The sequence below is a fragment of the Syngnathus typhle genome, linkage group LG1 (genome assembly GCF_033458585.1).
Source record: "Syngnathus typhle isolate RoL2023-S1 ecotype Sweden linkage group LG1, RoL_Styp_1.0, whole genome shotgun sequence".
In the NCBI taxonomy this organism is placed as follows: domain Eukaryota; kingdom Metazoa; phylum Chordata; class Actinopteri; order Syngnathiformes; family Syngnathidae; genus Syngnathus; species Syngnathus typhle.
The window spans coordinates 28,669,076-28,687,491 of record NC_083738.1 but is presented as its reverse complement, the minus strand read 5'-3'; the positions used below and the strand labels follow the sequence as shown (position 1 = coordinate 28,687,491).

General features: G+C 47.7%; 4 protein-coding genes across 15 annotated transcripts in view; 3 read left to right on the top strand and 1 right to left on the bottom strand.

Annotated features, from left to right (window-relative positions):
• The window catches only part of LOC133153347 (NACHT, LRR and PYD domains-containing protein 3-like), a 41,488-nt gene extending 40,155 nt beyond the window's left edge, over positions 1–1,333 (top strand). For all 3 annotated transcript variants that reach the window (XM_061277563.1, XM_061277564.1, XM_061277562.1), the window contains 2 exons: positions 748–812; positions 966–1,333. The gene's annotated coding sequence lies outside the window, so the exon portion shown is untranslated. The remainder of the gene's footprint in view (positions 1–747; positions 813–965) is intronic.
• A 1,978-nt stretch (positions 1,334–3,311) lies between these two features.
• On the top strand, positions 3,312–10,800 carry LOC133153213 (NACHT, LRR and PYD domains-containing protein 3-like). Of its 8 annotated transcripts, none has more exons than XM_061277352.1 (10): positions 3,312–3,446; positions 5,352–5,486; positions 5,548–5,818; positions 5,988–7,791; positions 7,865–8,035; positions 8,116–8,286; positions 8,367–8,537; positions 8,618–8,788; positions 8,855–9,025; positions 9,309–10,800. In XM_061277352.1, the coding sequence occupies exons 1-10, from the start codon at positions 3,393–3,395 to the stop codon at positions 9,457–9,459; spliced, it is 3,270 nt and encodes a 1,089-aa protein (XP_061133336.1). In that variant the 5' UTR covers positions 3,312–3,392; the 3' UTR covers positions 9,460–10,800. The 8 variants fall into 8 exon arrangements, with proteins under 8 accessions (XP_061133336.1, XP_061133346.1, XP_061133379.1 ...); XM_061277362.1 differs by lacking the exon at positions 3,312–3,446 and adding an exon at positions 3,489–3,703 and having other exon boundaries at positions 5,335–5,486; XM_061277402.1 differs by lacking the exon at positions 3,312–3,446 and adding an exon at positions 3,697–3,703.
• A 430-nt stretch (positions 10,801–11,230) lies between these two features.
• On the top strand, positions 11,231–15,193 carry tinf2 (TERF1 (TRF1)-interacting nuclear factor 2). Of its 3 annotated transcripts, none has more exons than XM_061277575.1 (11): positions 11,231–11,488; positions 11,979–12,181; positions 12,313–12,414; positions 12,477–12,572; positions 12,683–12,793; positions 12,842–12,965; positions 13,337–13,723; positions 14,121–14,403; positions 14,625–14,698; positions 14,859–14,932; positions 14,999–15,193. In XM_061277575.1, the coding sequence occupies exons 1-11, from the start codon at positions 11,455–11,457 to the stop codon at positions 15,134–15,136; spliced, it is 1,626 nt and encodes a 541-aa protein (XP_061133559.1). In that variant the 5' UTR covers positions 11,231–11,454; the 3' UTR covers positions 15,137–15,193. The 3 variants fall into 3 exon arrangements, with proteins under 3 accessions (XP_061133559.1, XP_061133557.1, XP_061133558.1); XM_061277573.1 differs by having other exon boundaries at positions 11,233–11,488; positions 14,082–14,403; XM_061277574.1 differs by having other exon boundaries at positions 11,239–11,488; positions 12,857–12,965; positions 14,082–14,403.
• dhrs4 (dehydrogenase/reductase (SDR family) member 4) lies at positions 15,166–17,875 on the bottom strand. Its single transcript, XM_061277667.1, has 9 exons — positions 17,807–17,875; positions 17,361–17,476; positions 17,124–17,301; positions 16,961–17,062; positions 16,821–16,891; positions 16,250–16,301; positions 16,034–16,168; positions 15,685–15,740; positions 15,166–15,611 (listed from the first exon to the last, which is right to left on the bottom strand). Exons 1-9 carry the CDS (start codon positions 17,858–17,860, stop codon positions 15,497–15,499), a joined length of 879 nt encoding a protein of 292 aa, XP_061133651.1. The 5' UTR covers positions 17,861–17,875; the 3' UTR covers positions 15,166–15,496.
• Positions 17,876–18,416: the final 541 nt, after the last annotated feature.

Sequence of the window (18,416 nt, the reverse complement as noted above, 5' to 3'; positions counted from 1 at the left end):
CCATTTAGGTGACTAACAACACTCAGGACGTGATGTGAATAATGGCAAAAACAGTGTAGACAAATTCCAAAAGATAACTTGAATTGCCGCTTTCCTGTGGAACAATGCAACTAAACCTTTGCTAGACTTGATCTACTTAGTAAATTAACACACAATAACAATAAGTAACTTGTCGTAAACACTTCAACAAACATTGAGTAAATATGGGATAACTTGAACAAAAGACATCTCTGTCACTAAAGAGGAAGAATTTAAATAACAGGAAAGTCATAACATGTAAATGAAAAGGCTTTACTTAAATCATTCCAACGGGCGGGGAAAATGTTAGCGATCCGACGTCCAATTGGAACGTCGCCTCACTTTTACGTCGGCGCTCTCAGCAAGGGATCCGATATAAGCCGAAGCAGCCAGTGTGAAAGCAGTTGCGTTCGTTCTGCAGGCTATTTTGTCCCTCGGATAATCATGGCATCCAGAAAGAGTCACGTGTGGACGTATTTTGATGTGCAAGAAGAGAAGGCCGTGTGCATCGTAAACGATACACGTAATGCTTGTTTATCGATGGGTTCTGCTGCCGCAAATCAGCAGGCCAACCTGAAGCGCCATCTCAAGAGGAAGCACCCGGAGGCATGAGCGAAGGGAAGCTTTTGATAAGTGGATTACAATTGATTTCCGGTATAATACTGTGTTGAGATTACTATAGTCGAACGTAACAAAAATTCATGAATTCAAACTCAACTCTGTCCAAAGGTGGAAGAGGAGAACAAAAAGCCAAAAACGACGGCGACGCCGATGGACCAGACATCGATGATGAAGTAAGTATAGTCTGAAATGTTTTTGTGGCAGAAATCACATCTTGGCAAGTTTAAGGCAAAAAAATTGGATTCCTTGTGCAAAATGGAAATTCCTTTTTTTTTTTTTTTTAATTCTCTTGCGAGGGAAATTGTGAACAATTGTGTCCCCTGCAGGCGGAACTTTGCACGTGCAGGTGAAGAACAAAAGATGGCCGATCTGCCAATTGATCTTTTGACTCCTGACCTCCCTCCATTCTCACATGTTGGACTGGATTACTTTGGACCAATAGAAGTGAGGAGAGGGCGTGGCATGGCAAAACGTTATGGCGTGCTATTTACTTGCCTGACTGTGTGAGATTGCAAACTAGAAGCAACCAGCTCTTACGGCCCATCAGCAAGATGTACCTGTTGGTAAAAGCCAACAACCCACATTGAACAAAGACTGCGCATGTGCTTAGTACATTTGCATTACATTCATACACTGATACTTGCACACATTTGTAGTGTAATTGAGAGTAAAACTTAAAATTAGAATTAGGAAATTAACATGGTTTATTTTTTGAAAATTGACCCCATTGTGAATTTTTTCTTATAGCCACACGTGGTAGCTATAAGGGGCCGGCCGGATATGTTGGAGCCAATTTAGTTTCCTTAGCTTAAATTCTTATTTTTGTTTCGGATTCACTGGCCTTGGGCCATGGACTTTTAGTTGACAAAGCCTTTGATCAGTCACCTGATCAGTCACCTGACCAGGGAACTAAATAGGCTGCTCGCACTTGGTCGTCAGTCTCAGTGAGACAAGGAAGGAAGATAGTAGTGACATAGTAAAAGGCCGCTTCAAGCCACTTCAAGTCTGCTCCAAGCTTGAAGTTTTTGGAACTTAGAATTTAGAAAAGAAACTTTAGTTGACTTCTTTGAACCCTTTATGTTGAAACCTTAGTTGAATTACAAACAATTTGGATTTGTACCTGTGTGCCACCTGTTTGCCTGCCTGCCAGTCCCTCTCCCCCCTTTCCTTGCTTGGCCTACCACCTTTGCCTGCCTGCCATTGCCTCTCTCCCATTGCCTCTCTCTCTCGGCCTGCCTGCCTCCATTTTGGACATTGTACCTCCACCTTCAAAAGGGTATGAGCAACAGCTGTATACAGCGATAAGCGGGTGACAAGAACTATACGACATCTAACCTTTGAAATTGAAACTGGACTGAAACTGACACTCACACACATGGTTAGTCCGGCTTTATCAAAGGAAGAGTTATTCATAACAACATTAGGCTTGTTTTGGATTGAATAGAGACTACGTCTGGTGATCCCGTGGAAGATGACGGCTATGTACTCTTCCTCGATGTTTGCAAGGCCTTTGACTCTGTTGAATGATGCTTTTCTTTTAGAAACACTTACCGTAATTTTCGGACTAAGAGTCGCTCCGGAATATAGGTCGCATGAGCCATAAAATGCACAATAACGTGAAAAAAAACATAGATAAGTCACTCCGGAGTTGTCAAGTGGCATGGTGGTACAAGATGGTGTAAAATTAAGTATTGCATTTGGCCCAGGCACATTGGCTATCCCAAAACATGTAGTAGTTCCATAATTTCACCAGGAGATGGTGTTAAAGCTTGACATAGGGGTGACCTGATGGAAATGAACAAATCGAATCAATTAAATTGTTAGCAATTGGGAGGAGACGACCTGTTCAAACACGTAGCAACGCACCATTTTGGAATATGACTTTGCTATGCCATCATTTTAAGATGTAACCGCTTGAGCAATATCAATATATGTGTTTAAGTTGGAGATTGATCTTTATTAGACAAGATATATGTGATTCATGTTGCAATGTTTTGTCCAACCTGTATTTAACATTGGTGTTCCATCCATACCTCAATGCATTAAGTTGAGAGGAGACATTAAGGGCTTGAAAGACATTTCCATCTCCCATCTCACCCGCAAGGCGAGCACGATTGTGAGTGATGTGAGTCACCCCGCTCACTCTTTGTTTGATCTTCTGCCCTCTGGGAAGAGGTACAGGAGCCTGCGCTCCCTCCCGCACCACCAGACTCACCAACAGCTTCATAGTCCAGGCTGTTTGGATCCTGAACTCTCTCCCCCTTTCTGCGTAGCGTCCTGTACTTTGCGCTATGCTTACCGTCTGCTGTTTGCACACTGGCTCAGTTTTGCTCCTCTTATTTATTGTGTTATTTGTTTATTTATTTGAGAAAAATCCTGAAAGATTTGATCACAAAACGTGTGTGGCTTTTTCTTAAATGAACACGTTTGACATTGCTATAGTGTCATCTTTGAATTATATTGCGCTGTCATGTTAAAGCAAATTAATAAATGCAACAATATTCATTTGCTTTGAAAATACTTGAGTAATAAAATAAAATGGATGGATGGATGAATGATGATCACAATGAAGTAGAAAGTCTCCTTTGTAATATATACTCCTTGTCGCCTGTACCCAAAAAGAGGAGTTTGTTTGCATCGAGGTTTATGCAAAGAGCTCACGTAATGACATTGTTGCGTTTTGGTGAAGTCAATGAGTGTTCCGTCTGTACGACTGCTCTTTGAATGCACCCCGCTTCAATGGCAGAACGCGGATGGCATCAAATGAGAAGAATCCTTTATCAAAATTAAAATGGACTGACGCAAACGTGAGTTCTTCATGTTTTTGTTGAAAACAACATAGTGCTGTCGCCGCACGACATCGGGTTTTCGCTTCCCAAATAAGGCGTGCGCGCTCCCGCGGCAGGGGAAACAAAATCTCACGGGGGAACCAAAATCTAGCACAACAGCGGATATCATACGGAGGCCGCCATTACAGATGCGCAGAACGGATTTTTAATATAGCAAGACACGTCAGCTATATAAAGAGCGAGAGTTCAGTTCTCTACCTAAATGCGTAATACAGGTAATATTTTATTTCACAACACTTTGCCTTGTTCCTTTCTTCTCTGCTGTTTAACTTCGAACACAATGCTCTGGTATCAGACAAGGCTTGCTCGATCATCTGCTTGTTTGCTGTCACAATGTAGCCTACACAAATCCGAAACATTTCTTCGCTATCGAGTTTGCTAGCGCAGGCGCAGTGATACTGACCGGCAGAATAACATCCGGTTGTTCCCAAAGATGATCTTTTTTCTCAAATCATTTTACGTTTCCGGACTTAAGTAAGAGTCAAAATTTGGGTGCGTATTATACAGGCTTTTTTCCAGCAGCGACATGCCATTTTTAGGGTCCGTATTATACATGGAAAATTACAGTATATGTTTTGTGATGACGTTTATTAGCAGTAGTGCAATAGGATGTGAAAAGAGACCAAAGGAGATTAGTTTGAGCATATTGATTTATTGTTAACAAATGCTCTGTAAAGATGTGGATTAGTGGTTAGGGATGGAGCACTATGGACGAGTCCGGTCAGAGAATCTTGCATCAACTTTATTCTCAACAACAGTGAGTATACAGGTTTCCAGGAGTGTATGTTAGTGGGTTTGAGTGTGTACTTGTGTGTGTGTGTGTGGTCTATACAGAAGGAAAACAAAGAGAAATAATGTAATTAGATTATGACAGTCAAATTACATCATCTAATAAACATACGCATAAACAGCTATGTAGGGTATCTCCACTACAATAGCACAATGCAAGCAATAACAACTGCTATACAGGGCAATAAACTTTACTACTGCTACCACCCTTAATGAACATTCAATAAGTGCGTTACTGCCGCTTTAAGACGTGCACTGCTGGCCGACGGCACTCGGTGTCGGTAATAACAGCGGATAGTACACAACTGAACTAAACACAGTAATACATTTCTAACGCTATAGGCACACGTTTGACAAACATATGACGATAGTACGCAGACAACATGGCGGCACCCCGTGCGAAGCCACTAACCACGCACTTATCCCATACAAGTTATATCCGCTCGTGCCAGCAACAGGAAGTAAACAAAGATATGTTCGCTCCCCCAAGTGTACAGGCCAGTCTGCTAACTCACCTGGGGTTTCATAAACGCACACAAATGTCACGGGGAAAAGGGGTTACGTAAGTCCCTTTTCCTCCCTAAGCGCGAGACCAAAAAAGGAGAGTGCAGCGTTCTTCTCATAAGTGTCCCGCTTTCTGAGGAGGCGTTCAAGTGCACCTCGGAAAAGTCGGCGTCGGATCAATAGACTTTCGGACATGCACTGTAGGTTTATCTTTTTGTTTACACAGTTCTCACGGTCTGTCAAGATAAACAGATCAGTAACAAAAAGAAGTCCAAGCTGTCTTTTATATACGAGAGGGCGTCGCCCTGACCTTTGGACGCCACAGCGACGAGGACTTTGGTTCGGAAGGCAATCGCATCAGAGTTCAAAATCACGTTATTTAGTCAGCTGGACGGTCGGTCAGTCAGTTAGTTAGTGAGCGAGCCAGTCGCTCGGCGAGTCTGAACGACTTGTTGGCGATTGCTCAGACGGTTCACTCGGTCCGCTTGTCGGTTATTCAGCTTTCAGTCGCTGGCTTCCTCGATGAATGCTCAGTTGTTTACTTTGATCGAAGTTTGTTACTTCTTGAAGGGACGTAACGACAAGGAAGCGGAGCCAGCAGCAAAGTCATTGTCAAGCAGCCTCGAGGACCAGGAAGGAGTCTTAAGAAGAGCAGACTTTGGCCTCCAGCTTCTCGGAAATGCCGCCACCTTCTGGGCTTTGGACGTGAGACGCTATTGTGGCCGTCTCTTGTGCGAGAAAATCAAGGTGATCCCTTTGCGTTCAGGTTCATGCGGGAAAGATGGCTATGGATATGAAAATCAAGGGCCTGCTGTTGGAAACGCTGGAAGGCCTGGGGCAGGACGACTTCAAGAAGTTCAAGTTTTTTACGGACCTGCCCGAGAGCATCACAGAAGACGCAGACCGGACTGACATCGCCAAACAGCTGATGAACAGGCACGGCAATAACGCGGGGGAGAAGACCATCGAGATTCTGGAGAAGATCAACAACTACAACCTGGCCCAGAAGCTGCGCAACGTCCTGCCGCAAATCACAGGTAAGGTGAACGTGGCTTCTGGTGGGGGAGGGGGCGAGGCTTTCAGAAAGCAGCCTACCTGAAAACTCTCAGGTGATACAAATGATGGAAACTGCTCTGGCCTCCTTCACTTGCCTCCTTGAGGTCTAAAGACGGTTTTGCGACACGGGATCTCCTTCTGCGCCCTCAGGTAGCATCTCCTCAGTGGATAACGAGCAGATCGGCAAATTCAAGCGGGAGCTGCAAGAGAACCTGCGGAAGATCTACCTCAACGTTCCCGAGGGCAACACGGAGTACAGCTGGCAGAAGCCTCTGGAGAACGTCTACACCGACCTCAACATTACCCGCGGCGTCGCCGGTCTCCCCGACAAGCAGCACGAGGTCCTTCAGATGGAGATGTGCAGCGTGGCCGAGGAGGAGTCCATCCAGCCGTGCGACATCTTCCAAAGCCAGGAGCCCCTTCGCACGATGCTCACCGTGGGCTTCGCGGGCATCGGGAAGACTTTCCTGGTGCGCAAGTTTGTCCTGGACTGGGCCAGCGGGAGAACCAACACAGACGTGGACTTCATCTTTCCCTTCGCCTTCCGCGAGTTGAACTTGGAGGAGAACAATAGCTTTTCGCTGGCGGAGCTCATCCGACTCTTTGTCTGGGAGAGCAAGGCTATCAAGATGCTGGACCAGATCTTGGTCAGTCTGCAAGAGTCGCCCAACCGCCACTACCAGTCCAGCAAGATCAAGATTTTGTTTGTGCTGGACGGCCTGGACGAGTCCCGCCTCAAACTGGACCTGAGCGACGAGCGCAAGAAGCGCCTGGATGTGACCGGATCCTACCCCGTGGAGGTGCTCCTGGCGCATCTCATCAAGGGGAACCTGCTTCCCTGCGCCCGGGTTTGGATCACCACGCGGCCCCAGGCGGCCCACGACATCCCGCCGCGCCTGGTGGACGGCAGAACCGAGGTGAAAGGCTTCAGCGACTCCCAGAGGCTGGACTACTTCAGGAAGAAGTTCCCCGCCGAGGAGGACGTCATCCAGCACATCCAGAAGTCCCGCACCATTCTCATCATGTGCCACTTGCCCATCTTCTGCTGGCTCATCGCCACCGTTCTCCAAGACTGTCGGAAACACGGAAAGGAGCTGCCCGAAACCCTGACCGAGATGTACACAGGGTTCCTGCTCTATCACCTGTACAAGTCCAAGGAGCGAGACAGCCAGAAGAGCACGGACTACGTCAAAGCGCTGGCCAAGCTGGCTTTTCAGCAGCTGATGAAAAAGCAACAGATCTTCTACGAGAGCGACTTGCGGGAAAGCGGCTTGGATGACCCGCAGGGCGCAAAACACTCGGGAGTCTTCACCGTGGTCTTCAAGGAGGTACCCCCGCTCCAGAAATACCAACAAGGCAAGATGTTTCAGTTCATCCACCTGACCGTCCAGGAATATCTGGCCGCTCTCTACGTGATGATGAGCCTGTTCCAGGACAAAAAGAACGTGCTGAACGGGTGGACGCTGAAAGACCTCCTGTTGTTTTGGAAGTGGAAGCAGCTCACTTGGGTACACGAGATGGCCATCCGCAAAGCCTCCGAGAGTGAGGGAAACCTGGACTTGTTCCTCCGCTTCCTGCTGGGCCTCTCCTTGCAGTCCAACCAGGATCTACTGGGTGAGCTGCTGAAGGTTCCCAAGAACTACAGACACAGCAACGCAGAAACGGTCCGCTTGATTGAGCGACGGATCAAGCGGAATTCTCCCGAGGAGAACATCAACTTGTTCTACTGCCTGAAGGAGCTGAAGGACGAGTCCCTGCTGGAGCAGATGCAACAATACCTCAAAGGGGGGAAATTGTCCACGGAGGACCTACCTCCGGCCATGTGGTCGGCCCTGGTCTTCTTCTTGCGGGCTTCCGACGAAGCCATGAGCTGCTTCGAACTCGGGAAATACGCTCCGTCCGAGAAGGGGCTCCTGATGCTGCTGCCGGTGGTCAAGGCTTCTCAAAAATCAGTGTAGGTGCCGTCGAGCCAGCACCCCGAACCGGCCGCGCAAATGTCAGCAGCCCAAACCCTCTTGTCTTCTCAGGCTCCGGTGGTGCAAGTTGAGCAAGAAAAGCTGTGAGGCGCTGGCCTCCGTTCTAAGCGCGTCCCGCACCCTGAGCCATCTGGATCTCAGCTGGAACACCTTGCACGACGACGGGCTGGAGGCGCTCGCCGCCGGACTGGCAAAGCCGCAGTGCACCTTGGAAGTTCTCGAGTAAGGCTCTCCTCGAGCGGCAGAAGGCCAGCCGGCCCAAGAACCTTGGGCTTGTGTCAGCCACCCTCTTGTCTTCTCAGGCTCCAGTGGTGCCGGCTGAGCAAGAAAAGCTGTGAGGCGCTGGCCTCCGTTCTAAGCTCGTCCCGCACCCTGAGCCATCTGGATCTCAGCAGGAACGACTTGCGCGATGACGGGCTGGAGGCGCTCGCCGCCGGACTGGCAAAGCCGCAGTGCACCTTGCAAGTTCTCGAGTAAGGCTCCCCTAGAGCGGCAGAAGGCCAGCCGGCCCAAGAACCTTGGGCTTGTGTCAGCCGCCCTCTTGTCTTCTCAGGCTCATGAACTGCAAGCTGAGCGAGAAAAGCTGCGAGGCGCTGGCCTCCGTTCTAAGCTCGTCCCGCACCCTGAGCCATCTGGATCTCAGCGCCAACGGCTTGCGTGACGATGGGCTGGAGGCGCTCGCCGCCGGACTGGCAAAGCCGCAGTGCACCTTGCAAGTTCTCAGGTAAGGCTCTCCTCGAGCGGCAGAAGGCCAGCCGGCCCAAGAACCTTGGACCTGTGTCAGCTGCCCTCTTGTCTTCTCAGGCTCTATCGCTGCAAGCTGAGCAAGAAAAGCTGCGAGCCGCTGGCCTCCGTTCTAAGCTCGTCCCGCACCCTGAGCCATCTGGATCTCAGCGCCAACGGCTTGGGTGACGATGGGCTGGAGGCGCTCGCCGCCGGACTGGCAAAGCCGCAGTGCACCTTGCAAGTTCTCGGGTAAGGCTCTCCTCGAGCCGGCCCAAGAACCTTGGGCTTGTGTCAGCCGCCCTCTTGTCTTCTCAGGCTGGTGCGGTGCAAGATCGGCACGCGAGGATGCGTCTCACTGGCCAAGGCTCTCCGGTCCAACCCCTCCCACCTCCAACAGCTGACCCTGACCTCGAATGACCCCGGAGAGGTAGGAAAGCGGGCCTTGGAGGAGGTCCAAATGGATTCTCGCTGCAGTCTGAAGATCAAGTAGGTTCCAAACATCTTCCAGGGTGTTGTTGAAGAAAATGGCTTCCAAAAAGTCGCTCGCGCCTAGCTCCAAAACCAGATTTGCTGACATCACATTGAATAAAGTAGAGAAGCAGACATGAAATCAATCAAAGGAAATGTTTTAATACTAACTTCATGACGTGCACTTTGACGTCACAAATGTTTTGGGCCATATTGCCTGGATGAAGTAAGTGTTCAATGCATGCATGGTGTTTTTCCTCAAACGCTGAACGCTTGGTTAGATCTCTCATGTTTTGTCTAGGATGTCATACGTGGCTTCGATTTTTAAGGAGATTTCTGAGGACGAATGGATGGCTGGATCGCAGCTCGCGAAGGATGCGTTTCCCCTGGAGCGTATGGCTGAGGACGCCCGCTGTCCAAAAGGAAACGGCAAAGCCTGTCCTTCACGTTAGTGGCTTGATTCTCCGACCGAGGATAAGGCATAAATATTTCCACATTTCACAAATAAGACGTGTGCTCCTGACACTCTCCTGCCATCCACACTCGTGGCGGGCGGGCCTTGACCCTTGACCCTCCCCTTCCTCGCCTAATTTGACCTGCTGGCCGACCAATGGTGAATGTTGATGCCAATAATAATTGCAATCATCATGCCTTCAATTGACTTGTTTTTGAATGCATTTTGATGACTAAACCGCCACGAAAGTTGTACAAGTTTTAGAATGAACTATGACTCTCATTATTGTGTTACGATGGAGCGTACACCTGTATGTCATTTGTTGTGCGTTTTATGCCGTATTTTGTGTTTATTGCAGTGACGTGAAGTTTTCTCATGTATGTAACTGTCAGACTTGGAGCAGGGAGAGCACTCGGATGCAGAGTGCCAACAAAAGGTCTCTCAGGCTGAAGACAGCACAAAAAACAAAAGGCGCCTCAAAATGAGGGACAAAAAGGCTGCGGACAACAAAAACCAAATGCGCCTCAAAACGAGGGAAGAAGGCTGGAGACAGCAAAACAGAAAGCGCCTCAAATCGAGGGAAATACGATGGCAAAAACCTAACTCAACAAAACCACAGAGCTCAGGCTGGACAAAAGGTATCTTCTAACTACCATCTCGAAGGGGATTTCTGTGACTTACGTGATCGCTAGCGTTCAAGACGGACTGGACAAAAGGGAAGAGTCAAAATTCGGGTGCGTATTATACATGGGTACAGGCTTTTTTCCAGCATCAACATGCCATTTTTAGGGTGCATATTATACATGGGGGCACCTTATACATGGAAAAAAAACGGTATTCTGACAAACGTTTAACTTTACTCCCAACATTTGAAAAAATATAGCTGTACTTTTTTTTCTTCAACATTTTCAGATTTAAAACGATCGAAAGTTGTAAATAGAGAGCGCTAACTAAGATAGCTTAAAAAACAGTGTTCAAAATTTCCAGCCTGAAAAAAAACACTTCCAAGACAGGGAAGTAGTATTTTTTCAGATGTATCGCTAGCACATTTTGCTAGAACATGAAATTGATTTTTGTATTGACTTATTCACTTATTCAGCCCTTTTGTTGGATTTATGTTCTCCTGAGTGAATGTGTTGGTTTATCTTTTGTTGTGGAAAGATGTTCTTCTTAATTGTCGTTTTATTTTGGAGGTGATTTTGTTTTGGTGATCATGGAAGACTTCACTTCCTGTTCCGGGTTGTTTTGTAGCGTGAACCGCATGCAATATGCGATGTGTGTATATGTTTGCCCTCCTGTGTTGCGGACAAGAAAATAAACGGGAAAAGTAATCAACCAACCAAGTGTGTGCATTATTAAGAGAACATGGCCGAAGAAGAAGAAAACCCTTCGAGCTCAACACCTTTCTAATTCTTCTTCTTTATTCAAGTCAGTGCACCTACTTATTTGTACGAGTTGCATTATACATAAATAAATAAATAAATAAATAAATAAATGAATGAATGAATGAATGTCCGTGGGATAGAGAAAACGTAATTTCGGTCTCTTTGTGTGTTGTGACATGTGGAGAGATTGACAATAAAGCTGACTTTGACTTTAAAAAATAAATAAATAAATAAATAAATAAATAAATAAATAAATAAAAATGGCGCAAATTTGCGTCATATCCGGAAAAAGATGTAGTTGCGCTCGTTTCTGAACCCGTATTGCTCAGACGCGTCGGAAGAAAGTTATTTCCATTCAGCCTGTCTAAGCACCACCCGCGCGGCATACAAAGGACGACAAATCGAACTACTTAACTGAAGGCGGGAGTGCCGGAAACGTCAGCGGAACTTTTCGAGCAAGCGCGGTCTAAGCGCGACGCAAACATCAGTTCAACAACTGCAGTCGCGCCCTCCATTGTTAATGAAAAAAGGTCAATTCCTTCTTCGATACAACTTAGCGACCTGAGCTATTGCGGAACGAGCCCTTAACACTTTCTTTGTCTGAGCCGATGGCGTCAAGGAAGCCTAACGACACGCATGCTGGTGAGTCACTTTAAAACGAGCTTTCATCGAACCATGTGGATCGCAGCTCACTTTTAATGGACTAGCATCCAAGTTCACTTTTTGTTCCTCTCGGGGCTTTCCATTCTCTGCAAAGTGCATCATCAAGATTCAAGAGTTGGCCATGTTTGAGCGTGCCGAACAAGGAATTTCACTTCGGTCCATTACAGCCTCTGTTCAACGCTTAGGTGACTAACAACACTCAGGACGTGATGTGAAAGATGACAAATCTTCTCAAACATCTCCTGATCTTAAACTCCCAAGAGGGCAAGGAAAAACTCCAGCTTGGTTTGGTATTGCTCCTCATCAGTGGTCCATCTTCTATTTAAGGGCCCTCGTGCAATCCCCATATACGAACCTTTCAAAAAAGTACATAGCACACGATTCCTTTTGCTTTGAACCCCAAAAAACCCAGACCAGATTCTTGGGTGCAATAGTCTGGAGATGCCCTTGTGTCCTGCCTTCTGTCCAGGTGTCAGTCATCCCTTGGCCAGTTTGCAGCTGCTGGCTCCGCCCGTGCGCTTGCTATCCGCCGCCCTCTGGAAGGTCATGAAGCAGCGGGACGTGGCGCAGTACGGCGTCCTGGCGGAATTTGTGGAGTCCACTTGCGACGCCGTGTCCGACCTGCTCACCTCCAGGCACCGGGCCAAGCTGGCGTTGGGGCTGAGAACGCGAGTGGGTGTCCTGTCGGTCGTTTGGCATTTCTTTGTGCGTCGTTCCTTTTAACAAAGTGCAAGATCGATTTTTCGGGAAGCGGCGGAATGTCGGTGCCTGACTTGAACATTCACGCTTTGCCTCCATTCCAGCTCATCTTGGAGCTCCTGCGTGTCCCGCAACCCGATGCCAGCGTCATTGCGACCCACCTGAAAAAGATAAAAGCTCCTTCCGTCCCGTCCACTTCTACCGCGGTATGCGCGTCCATCTGGTTTGTTGTGTCTCGTCGGAGCTCAACCAGCGTTTACCCCCGCAGAAGATTGACGTCAAGGTGAAGAAATCGGTCGATAGTTTTCACACGCTGGTCCACGAGCTGCTCACTGACTCGGCTGCCAAGGAGGAGTTTTTCCAGGCGAGTACTTCTTCTTGCAATGTCTTTTAATAAATATTTGAATTATATAATCAGACTTGTTCAAATCATCATTCTTTGCAACAAGGTTTGGTTTGACTTCTTACTGACAGGAGGAGTTCCTGGAGGACTACGGTCCATTATTCGAGGAAAGACTGGAGAAGCTGCTGTGGGAGTTCCTCATTCGATTGGATCAACTGCTCCCGGTGCCCAGCCTTCCTCAGGTGGGTTCGGTTGAGAGCAAGCGTCCGTGCAGCTCGCCCCAATTGAAGAATGTGTGTGCGCAGACGGTGTCGTGGCTCAGCGAGAACCCCGCCGTCTTGGAAGAGTGCGCCCGTGCCGCCAGCCAGCCCCAGCTTCTCAAGACTTTGCTGGACCATCAAGCCTGTCTCTCAGGTGAGTGAACGTGGCTGGCGTCCAGCGCCGTTGTCCGGAAATTTCCTCCATCTTTGAATATTGGACTTTGGGATCAAGTTGGCTTTCAGTAGCAAATAAAAGAACCTTTGGGGTCCACGATTGTTGTGGCGTGTCTGCACATCTGTTTCTTAAAGGCTTTTAGAACAGTGACGCTAATGCTATTCGTTAGCCTGTCATTGGCCTTTGACATGGGTTGTTAGCACAAAGCTAATGGGCTTAGTTGCCGTGGTCGTGGCATTAGAATGGAACATGGAATCGTTGGAACAAAGTTTCGCAATATACTTTACCAAATGATGGGATGTGCTCTGTTCACTGTTTTCCTTCTTCTTCTTCTTCTATACTCCCGATAGCATCCCTCCCACTGAACGCGGCAGACTCCATCTTGACCCCCGTCTCTTTACCGCTCTCTGGAAAAGTGCCTTCAAGTCTGCAACAAGGCCCCGGGTCGTCAAGCTCTTGCGGGGATCAGCCGATCCGCGAGCGAAACCTAACGCCGCCCGTGGCCGCCGCAATCCGCGGGCTGCTGACCGACAGCGACGACGCGCCGGCAATGAAGAAGGCCAAGCGAGACGGCGGCGAGCTGACGGGGAGGAGCGGCTGCGATGAGGAACCCATGGCGTCCCAAAGGCATCACAGCCTCGTCGCGGCGGCCCTTGGACAGCGCCAACTCAGACTGGTGATTCCGAAACTGTCGAGCGCCCAGCTATGTCCGGGAGCGACGCCTTCTGGCCCAAGAAGTGAGGCTTTGTGACTATTTTCTTTCTCTACTCAACTCACTTAGGACTCTCATTCTGACCAGAGCAAAAGAATTTGCCACATATTTTATTTCGATGCCATGTTGGTCGTGTGGATTCATTTTAATACGGACGTGGGTGATAAGGAATAGGACGCGTTGGACCTTGTTAGCGTTCTTTGAAACGGGCCATTGTTTTCTATCATGTATGGAGAAGCCTGTGGCATCACAATTGTAACTACGGGAAAAATGAAGGCCAAATAAATGTTGGAATTTTGACAAGAAATGTGAATTTGTTCCATCTCGGAATAAGGCCGGAAAGTCAAACGTGAATGACGTATTGTTTTTTTGAACCGTGACAGCAAACTTGGATGACTCCATCTCGACATCCCTCCCTTCGGAGCTTTTCGGAAGCGGGGCCTCAAATCCCCAACCAGGCGCTGGGTCTTCCGAGGATCCAAAGAAAACGGTCGCCCCCGAAAGAAGCCACAACGAGCAAGATGGCGGCAGGCCGGCCACCTGGAAGGCAAGGAGCAGCCTCGCTAGACGCGAGCAAGCAAGCGGCGACGGGGAAGCGCCCCAAAAGCCCCGTCAACCTAAAGTGGTGATTCGAAAACTGCGGCGCTGCGAGCTCCATCTGGGAGCGGCGTCTTTCTACGGGCTGAAGAGCGTCAACGAGAAAGAGTAAGCAAGAGAATCAGCTCGCTTCAGCGCATGTCGATCGGGTGGCCGCCTTTCGGCCATGTACGGTATTTTTTTTTTTTCTCATGTCAAATAGATTCAAATGATAGTTTGCAAGTCACTCATGAGAAGTTCTTTTGTGGCTGGACATCAGCAACCATTTTATATCTAAACACCACTCATGGTCAACTGGTCAATCTTTTCTTTTTCAATCTTCTTGACAGAAATTGTCCAAGGTCCGTAAGCGGAAGTGCCTTGTCATCTCCTCAGCGGCGCGGCAGCAGTAGCAGCAGTGCAGGTAGAAAGTTCTACATTTGATTTTTAAAACCCAACCAGGAAACTGGTATAAAAAAAAAAAACTAATCGGTTTTCAAATTTTCATTCATCATTTACTTTGCTTCCCATAATTTTCTGAATGTGTTGTTGTTTTTTTTCTTTGGGGGTCTTTGTACGCAAAGAGGCGCCGGTCCCCTCGGGCGATGATTACGTGGCAGATTCTGAGGACGAAGGCACCAAGAAGTTCAAGGAGAGAGTAAGTGAAGACTTTCTCCAGCGTCCAAGTTGACCCCTGACCCAGCTTCTCGTTGGTCTCCCTCAGCTGTTTCTCAAGCGTTACCGCAAAAGCAAGCACGGCACGTTCTTCCCCACCCTGCGTGAATTCTTGAAGCTGCGGAAGCGCGCCGTGCTGCTTATTGCCCAGCGTGACGGTGTCTTTGACCGCTTCAGTCTTACGTGAGCCATCTTTGGATTGGAAAATGCTGAGACTTCAGAATAAATGCAGTTTTAATGTGCACCTTTTTTGTACCGCACTTCCGGAAAATACTCGGGGCGATTTTTCCACGGGGGGAAATGTTTCGTCTGCTTTTTTTTTTTGGGGCAGCGGAATCCCCTCCTCGTAACATTTCACCACAGAGACAGTTTCATTCAGCATTGAACTCTCTTTCAAATTCACCTGCAACTCATATGAACACTGTGTTGTGTTTACAAATGAAGAAAAAAAAATGCTAAGCTAATTGCGAGAATGCTTAAGTCTAAAAAAAAAAAAGACATTCGATAGCCGTTGGTACGCAAATGACAAATAGCCAGCGGGAGATTTTCACAGTCGACAGCCGATCCCCCCCGTGGCTGCGATGGTCTCTCCCGTGATGTACGAGGCCTCCTGCGTGCACAGGAAGGCTACCACTCCGCCGATTTCCTCCGCTTCACCGACTCTGTGGGGCCCGGCCGGGGGGGGGGGTCAAGAAAGTTGCACCGTTTCATACGCCAAGCAGAGGTGAGACGTACCTTTTGATGCACATCTGCTTTTTGAAGTAATCCATGATGTCGTCATTTCCCCACAACTAATAAGCAAAAAGGAATGGAGTCATCGATAGAATTGAAAGAACTGGAACGCAGCCTCCGAACCAGAACCACCGCCAGCACTAAGTGTATTTTTTCTTGAGCGTGTCCAGCAAATCTGAAATTTAAATATTGACCAAGCAACGGCTCGGCGCATTCATTCGTCAGATATGAAATTATGCCAACTCTGAATTAAACGCCGCTAACCGATTCATCAGCTGATTCTTTGGAACTGCATTTTCTGGGGGGGGGGGGGATTCCTTTTACCAATTCAAGGCCAAAGTGGATGTCTCACCGGGGCGCTGAAGTGCGTTTTGATGATGCCGGGGGCCACGCAGTTCACCCTGATGTTGCTCTGAGCCAGCTCGGGGGCCAGCGCCCGGGTCAGACTCACCAAGGCGGTCTTACTCACGCTGTACGCACCCAAGCCCTGTAGGGAAAAAAAAAAAGGGGGGTCCACAATACAGTCTTGCAAGTTGTCGCTTACGGTCTTTGGTGCTGGTCGGCTGACCTGCATGGGTTGGTAGGCGGCGACGGACGACACAAGCACAACATTTCCTCCGCTAAAGGAAGCACACAACTTTCTGTTAGTTTTTCTTGCAACATAAGACAAAAATAATGAGTGATGACATTCATACAATTCCCTAATTTAAAAAAAAGAAAAAAAAAAGCCCAATCTTTCCCTACTATATTAGGCAAAGTATTTCTAGATACATATGTATTTACCGTATTGGCCCGAATATAAGATGAGTTTTTTTTGCATTGAAATAAAACTGAAAAAGGGGGTGTCGTCTTATAATCAGGGTCGTCTTATATTCGGGCCAACATGGTATATGATATATCAATATATATATATATATATTTTTTTATATATATATTTGATAAAATTTTAAATAGATGACTATATACATTTTGATCAACCAAATTTCAAGAGGGGAAAAAAAATGCCAGGACTCGATTATTTAAATACTTTCTTTCAATCAGGAGATCAAAACGTCATTTCTATATCACTTTTCGCACACTTTTACATGTTAAACTCATTTTCACCACCCCACAAGCTCAGGCACATTTTTGAAACTCACCCCCTCTTTGCCATATGCGGAACCACCAACTTGGTCATGAGGAAGGCCGCTTTTACATTGACGGACATAACCTAAAAAATGATGGCACGGCAATCAATTTGAGATTTAATTTAAAAAACAAAGTCCATTACGTGACGAACCTTGTCCCAGACTTCCTCCGTGGTGTCCATGAGGTTTCCGAAGAAAGGGTTCACAGCCGCGTTGGACACCAGGATGTCAACGCCGCCGCACTGATCCAGAGTCTGCATGAAATCCACCATAAGATTTGCAGCGCGGCGCACCCGTTAAGTATTCACGCCGCACCGTCTGAAGCAGCCGTTCTCGATCGCCGTGGTCCCCGACGTTACAGGTGGTGCCGGTGACTCGGATGTTCTGGCTCTGCAGCAGGGCCACGGCCTTGTCCACGCCGGCCTGGCGCCTGCTGCTCACCACCACGTGAGCCCCCCTCTCGCCCAGGGCTCGGGCCGCGGCCAGGCCGATGCTGATGCCAGAACAAACGATGCCTGAGAGTTTTTCTTTGGAAAGGCAAAACATGCTTACCCAGCTGTGGAGGCGGTGACAATGGCCACTTTGCCAGCGAGGCTACTCTGAGACATGCCTCTGTGACCTGAGACGGGAGTGGTCCGAAGGCACCTGAGGGCAACCTTAAACATCACCTGCGGGGTCACAAAAGCCAAGTACCGTTTTTTTCTATGTATAATGTGCAAAATTTTACAAATTTATTGTCCTAAAATCTGGGGTGCGCATTATACATGGGTACAAAAAAATATATATATATTTTATTTTTAATCCGGATATCATACGGAGGCCGCCATTACAGATGCGCTTTCTTTCTTCTCTGCTGTTCACTTCAAACACAATGCTCTGGTATCAGACAAGGCTTGCTGGATTACCTGCTCGTTTGCTGTCTGTCACAATGTAGCCTACACAAATCCGAAACATTTCTTCGCTATCGAGTTTGCAAGCGCATGCGCAGTGATACTGACCGGCAGAATAACATCCGGTTGTTCCCAAAGATGATCTTTTTTTTCTGAAATCATTTTACGTTTACGGACTTAAGTAGGAGTCAAAATTTGGGTGCGTATTATACATGGGTACAGGCTTTTTTCCAGCATCAACATGACATTTTTAGGGTGCGTATTATACATGGGGGCGCATTATACATGGAAAAAAACGGTAATTCTTCTTGATAATTGCTTGTAGATGCCACTCAACTCACTTCGCCAACAAGAGTGGCATATTTCAACGCATTTGATTGACTCTGCCCGACCAATCAGAGGACGTCTACCACTGGTGTCACCGTGGGCCAGTTGTCTTGCAAACTTAAAATCCAATTGGCTTCAAAAACAGTCCACATTTGATCGGCGCTTCAGATCAACCTGCCCACCACGAAGCGTGACACTCGTATCGCTAGCATTTGCGTTATCTTGCCACAATTCAACATGAGCATTAGTCACTCCAATTAACGGCGTTTTCATCAATCATATCAATGAGCAATTCATGCATTTAAATAAAAGTAAAGTCAAGACCTTTAGACTCTTCGCACTTGGTGGAAAAAAGGCGAACGCGGTTCTCCTTCCGGGTTAACAGGCATGA

Coding starts and splice junctions, on each gene's coding strand:
- LOC133153213 (XM_061277342.1), top strand. CDS start 4,186: ATGGAGCACTATGGACGAGTCCGGTCAGAGAATCTTGCATCAACTTTA. Junction 7,792..7,864: donor AAGGCTTCTCAAAAATCAGT/GTAGGTGCCGTC, acceptor TTGTCTTCTCAG/GCTCCGGTGGTGCAAGTTGA. Junction 9,026..9,308: donor CGCTGCAGTCTGAAGATCAA/GTAGGTTCCAAA, acceptor TGTTTTGTCTAG/GATGTCATACGTGGCTTCGA.
- tinf2 (XM_061277573.1), top strand. CDS start 11,455: ATGGCGTCAAGGAAGCCTAACGACACGCATGCTG. Junction 12,182..12,312: donor CGTTGGGGCTGAGAACGCGA/GTGGGTGTCCTG, acceptor CCTCCATTCCAG/CTCATCTTGGAGCTCCTGCG. Junction 13,724..14,081: donor GACGCCTTCTGGCCCAAGAA/GTGAGGCTTTGT, acceptor GAACCGTGACAG/CAAACTTGGATGACTCCATC.
- dhrs4 (XM_061277667.1), bottom strand. CDS start 17,860: ATGATTTCAGAAAAAAAAGATCATCTTTGGGAACAACCGGATGTTATT. Junction 17,302..17,360: donor GTCACCGCCTCCACAGCTGG/GTAAGCATGTTT, acceptor TTCTGGCATCAG/CATCGGCCTGGCCGCGGCCC. Junction 15,612..15,684: donor AAGCAGATGTGCATCAAAAG/GTACGTCTCACC, acceptor CGGGCCCCACAG/AGTCGGTGAAGCGGAGGAAA.